The sequence below is a fragment of the Saccostrea cucullata genome, unplaced genomic scaffold (assembly GCF_032062105.1).
Source record: "Saccostrea cucullata isolate Sc308-1 unplaced genomic scaffold, CSIRO_AGI_Scuc_v1 ctg19609, whole genome shotgun sequence".
NCBI classification, from domain to species: Eukaryota; Metazoa; Mollusca; class Bivalvia; order Ostreida; family Ostreidae; genus Saccostrea; species Saccostrea cuccullata.
Genome location: NW_026938590.1, coordinates 194 through 6,122, shown reverse-complemented (window position 1 = coordinate 6,122; position 5,929 = coordinate 194). Strand labels below are relative to the sequence as shown.

The 5,929-nt window shown below is 31.7% G+C and overlaps 1 protein-coding gene across 1 annotated transcript; it reads left to right on the top strand.

Annotated features, from left to right (window-relative positions):
• Positions 1-5,097: 5,097 nt before the first annotated feature.
• On the top strand, positions 5,098-5,576 carry LOC134250718 (UPF0696 protein C11orf68 homolog; the record flags this gene model as incomplete). The annotated part of the gene is given in 1 exon segment (XM_062733085.1): positions 5,098-5,576. A coding segment is annotated over 1 exon segment (479 nt), but the record flags the coding sequence as incomplete, so codon positions are not given.
• Between the last annotated feature and the right edge of the window lie 353 nt (positions 5,577-5,929).

The window sequence follows — 5,929 nt, the reverse complement described above, 5'->3', positions numbered from 1 at the left end:
AACGATCTATCCAATCATTGATTGAATTTATAGGAAGTCATTTGTCTTAAAATATTGTGAACAAATTCTTATACGCTACTTCAAAGGCATTTTTAAGATATACCATACATATTTTAGTCGTTTGTTGAACGAGTTCCACTGAGACAACCATTTTTCGTGACAAGTAGCTGCATAATGACGTCATTTTCACATTGTGAGCAAAACTTTATTCAGCATATGCTATTTACAGAACTTGTGTTTGGCTATGTCTGCACCAAATTTGTTTCTAACTGAATTTTTTTTATAGATACACATGTATCGAGATAGTTCGCGAACTTTTTGATCACCCCTCGTACTAGTAGGTACTAAAACACGGTCATTCATATCGATTTTATGTGTTTAATTTCTTTGTGTTTCAATGGTAATAATTAAACTTTTGATAGATATTATAAGTTATCTGTGGCAAACTTACAAACTCTTAATTTTTAACTTTGATGGTGCTCATTTTTCCTTACCTGGAATCAAAGAGTTTAAGATTTTTTTTATCAATACGTACACTATTTTACAACTGTACAATAATAATACTAAATAATAAATAACTTAAAGAAACACTATAACACATTTCCTCTTTTAAAAGTGTTCATATTATTTGAAATATTTTGCAACTGTAATTCTCTTCTACATTTAAAGATTGTTATGTCCCTCCATATTAAGAAGAGGTCTGGAAAACAAAATTCTGTACTAAAAATAGACCCGTGCTGCTATCCATGAACTACTTTCATGGTTCTTTACACTCTTTTTGAAAACAACGATACATTGTTTTGAACTTGAAATTATCATTTAAAAGTGCAAAATTTAGACATTTTCTCAACAAATGGTTGTAGAGAGAACATTAATGCACAGTTTGCGTATTTTTTTTGGATTTTTTAAGGCTTTGCTGAATTCTGTAGCTGCGCAGTTCTAAGGAGCATATCAAAAGCATTTTTCTGCAAAAGTATAGATTATATATGCACAACATGCATTCAGTTATGCATATTTATTGTATCTTTATCATAAAGACTTAAATTTTGATCAAAATATAATGTATTTTAGCCATTAAATGAAATGTTTACATTTCGTTCTCACTGCACTAAAGGTGGCCGTACATCCCCCTTAACATTAATATTTTGTTTAATTTACAAAATAAATATGCTAGATTTGATATACATTATAATTTTACCACTTGTGTAAAATAATTTAGGTTTATAACAGATATTCAACTTTAAATATTTAAATTTCCAAATAATTTTCCTTAAGGTAGGATTCTTCTCTGGTTTCTGACTAGATGAGACATTCAAAGTATATTTGCTTATGTGTCTTAGATACAGCTGCAGAACTGTAGCTCTCTGCTTGAGAAAAATTGGGACAGATAAAGCAGAGAGCTACATGTCCAAGCGTTGCAAAAACCTTCGATTTACGCCTACTATTTTTCGTCGCTCACTACAGTTATTTTTTCTTGTATTTTATAATATCCATAGCTTTGAAATTAATTTTAAATTGTGCTTAATAATTAATCATACATTAAACTTCAATTCCTGATGATTTACTTACCTCTAAGGGGACGACCATTTGATTCTGAGGGGGGGGGGGGGGGGGGGGGGCTGGCAGATTTTGGAAATAAATAATCTGTCCCTGAAAATGTTGAAAATAAATAATCTGTCCTCCACTACAAAGAAAATAAATAATCTGACCTTGACTTATGATATTTAAATATTGTGAAAAATACATTTTTATTTACGTGTAATTTAATCTCAAAAATTTTTTTGGCTCGCTTCGCTCGCCATTTTAGAACCAACAAGCTAATTCAGAGAATTCGTGTCCCCCGCTTAGGGGAAAAAGTCGGCTCCCCCTGACTGAATTTGTAGAATTATTAAATGTATACATGTATACTGAAGGAAATAAAATACATGTATGTCAATATGCATATAAAGATTTGATTGCTTATTCTTTATTATGTGTATAGAAGATTTTTTCATATGGAATATTTATCACACTGTAATGATGATTTTATAACCTCATAAATTTTTCATTTCACATGCTGAATACTATCATTTATTCAAAAAAAAAGTATTTAAAAAAAAAAAAAGAAATGTTCGACCGAGATTCGATCCCGGGAACTCTCGCATTTGAAGCGAGAGACATAACCACTAGACCACGGAGTCTCTTTACTCGGAGTGAAGTATATGCAGAACTGAAGTCACATACATGTATATATTCATGTTTTCATGTTCGGTATTCTCAAAATTTTACACAATCCATGGTGTTTGATTTATTTAGCCTTTATTAAACAGTTCTAATAGTTGTAATAAGAACATAAAGTCCGCCGAAAACCTGTTTTATACGCAATAACTCTCCTCATGCCCCTGCGCTAAAAATAGCGACATGTAATACTATGAATTAATACTAATAAAACAAACGGGGCGAGGCACTTTGAGAGGGGCGAGAGACGTCCTAGGGAGTTTTGGTATAAAATTACATTGCATCAGCTCAAAATCTTCTTGAAATATCGCCCGGAAATGATAGTGTTACACACAGAGAGAATGTATAAATTTACGACTTGAACTTTGACCTTTTGACCTCAAAATCAATAGGGGTCTTCTTTAGGCCACAGGGAGTTGTTATGTAAAATTTCATTGCAATAGCTCAAATGGTTCTAGAGATATCGTGTGGAAACGAAAGTGTTTTAACAGACAGAATTTGCTTATTTATGACCTTGACCTTTGACCTTTTGACCTCAAAATCAATAGGGGTCTTCTTTAGTCCATAGGGAGTTGCTATGCTAAATTTCATTGCAAAAGCTCAAAGGGTTCTCGAGATATCGTGTGGAAACGAAAGCGTTACAGACAGACAGAAAGACGGACGGACAGACGGACGGACGGACGGACAAACCCAAATTAATATCCCCCACTTTTCAAGCGGGGGACAAATAGTGTTTAAAATCAGATTACCAGACTGGATACTTGTAGTCAGTTTATCAACCTGACAATGTGTACTTAGTAGGTGTGATGAATCACTTTAAATACAAGCCAAAAGACGAATTTTCTTGTCAAAGAATTACTAATAATACCTCCCCATAAATTAATACAAAATATACATTGGTGGATTTAAGGGAGAGTACATGTGTACGACCCCTCCCTAATATTTCAAAGTATGATACGAATAATAATGCAATACTTTGGTTCAATACCAATATTTTTATGCCTAGTTTTTCACCCTAAAATACACAAAAACCCAAGAGCTTCAAGGGGGCTTTGCCCCGGGTCCCTGGCCCCCCCTTTTCATTCAAAGTTGATATGACTAGTATTCATTATGTCATACTTTGGCATATAAGTAACCAATTCCTACACAATTGTGTCTGGTTTTACTCTTTTAAATACACCCCCCAAAGCTTCAGGGGGTTTTGCCCCCGAATGCCCTTCATTCAAAGTATGATTTGACCAGTATTAATTGTTTAAATACTTTGGTTCATAATAAATTTTCTCAAGCAGAGAGCTACAGTTCTGCAGCTATCTTATATATTGAGATGTAAGGGATTTAAAAGACCATATTTTTCTTTCCTCATCACAATTGTACAACTTTAAATAGAAATGGTAAACTGCGTTTGAAAACTGGCAGGGCCCTATTTTTGGCAGAATGGTGGCGTATGAAAAAATCTTCTTTTCTGTTTTCTCAAAATTATAATAGAACAATGAATTTAGTTATAATTTTAACACAATCGAAGACTTAGAGAAATTTTCAAAAGTATGGTAAATTAATAATGAGGGACTAAACTTTCAAAATATATCAAATAAATATGATTTTTCAAACAAACTAGAACTTTGTTAGCTTTCAAACGCCTCCTATCAAAGTGCAGATTTGATCCAAAAATCCATAAAAAGTATTATTTCTCTCTTAGTAACGTTTCAAAACTTTTTGTTTTTGTATCATTTTTACATTTATGAGACTACTTTATTATATGTGAAAATAAGAAAAAGTTAAATATAGGAAACATATGAAAATAACTTATATATCCTAAAAAAATTAAGAAAAACAGAGAAAATTCGGATTAGCCAATATCCAGTATAGTTTAATTACTTATGTAAATTTGGTAATATCATGCTATAGACTCGATATAGTAATATCTTTTTATGCAAAAAGAATAATCTTTAAACTTTGAAATATAAGTAGGCATCACATGATTGGCAACAGTATTTTTTTATTCATAAAGTCAAGGAAAAATATGACCTTGACCTGACCCTGCCTCTAATATAAAATGGTCAAATTTAATTTCACTGATACTATCACTTACTGATATTGTGAAATTTCATAAATTTTTAAATATTAGAAATATGAAAAGAATCCTACCTTAAGATTCTTTGCAAATATGAAGATTATTCATTTTCTCATGAACTACCATCGTTGAGCATGAATATCTCCATTGTTACATCATAATGCCACACTTGACGTCAAAACTACAGTTTAAACTATTTTGCTTTGAATAACAGTTGAATTGCACAAATTTTATGGCAAATCATCAGAAAAATATTGTAAATATAAGAAATGAACGTTTCACACCGGCATATTTATCATGAAGCACTAACACCCTTCATGGAATATGCGGGCGTGAAGCGTCTTAGTTCATAACATCATTAATCTTCAAAAATTAAATTCATTTCTTAAAGAAATAATAAGGTATGTTTTGTTCATTTCAATGCAAAAAAGATTATATAACCAATATAACTATTGAAATACATATCGTATCATGGCTCAAATATCATGAAACATATCTATATAGAAGAAAGTCGTATCATCCCATCCCTATTTTATACATTGCCCATAGCAAGGTACATGATGAAAGTACTACTGTCATATTTTTTTTTTCAAATCCACAGTTGACATTTATATAAAGCTTTTAAAAATATTTATATTTCTATCTTAGAATGTTTATAGGATACATAGGTTATTTTATTTGATGATGTCATTTAATCTTGAATACGAGTCTTTCTACCATATACTTTTCAAAATATTTTAGAGATGATGGATTTGGTTGGATTCGGTCGTCCGTTCAGAAAAATCAAAATATGAAAATGACTCGGATGAATGGACGTTTTAGGATTAAAAGAGGCATGGGAAAACCTGAAAGCTTCGGCAAGAGATATAAGTAAAGACAAAATTTTTGAATTAGCAAACAATTTTAGAGTTACTGCTGGTAAATGGATGTTCTTCGTGTCAACTGGAGGAAAGGGAGATTACTTGTGGTCCTTAGTTGCCAAAAGTATTGTAAATGGGAATACTCTGGCTAGGAAGGCCAAAATCAGTGCTTCTACACTGGGTAGAGAGTGCCCTTATGCAAATGTACATGTAGTGTGCATCAAAAATGACAATTTTTGCGACGAAGACCAAGTATATGAAAGTGAAAGAACTATAAGAAGCCTGGGAATCAAATGTTAGCTTCAGTACAAACCAGATATCTTCACCCGCCTAGAAGTGTACAAGAACAACATTTGGAATCTCAGACCTACGATTTACATTAGCAATTTTGATGTCATTTCTAATGCCACCATTATTAAAGAAGTTTGGTAGATTTTGGAAATTGAAAGTGGACCGATGAATAATTATTTTACAATGAAAAATACTTCGTTTTATGATTTTAAAAGATGTTGTGAAACAACAGAAAGTTAGTAGTTTTAGAATTCATTAAAATGTCATAAAATTATCACAAAAGACTGTTAAAATGATCTCTACTTTAAAAATTTATTTCATCTTGGATCAAGATTGTGTACCTATTTTACTCTATTAAACCTTCATTTTTTACACGCTGCATCTCCACTTAGCGAGGTGTTTAAAATTTAACAGGTTGGAGTAAATTGAAAATTTAGAACATGTCAAGGGCATAAATATAAGATACAGTAACTGGTAAATTTTGCAAAAG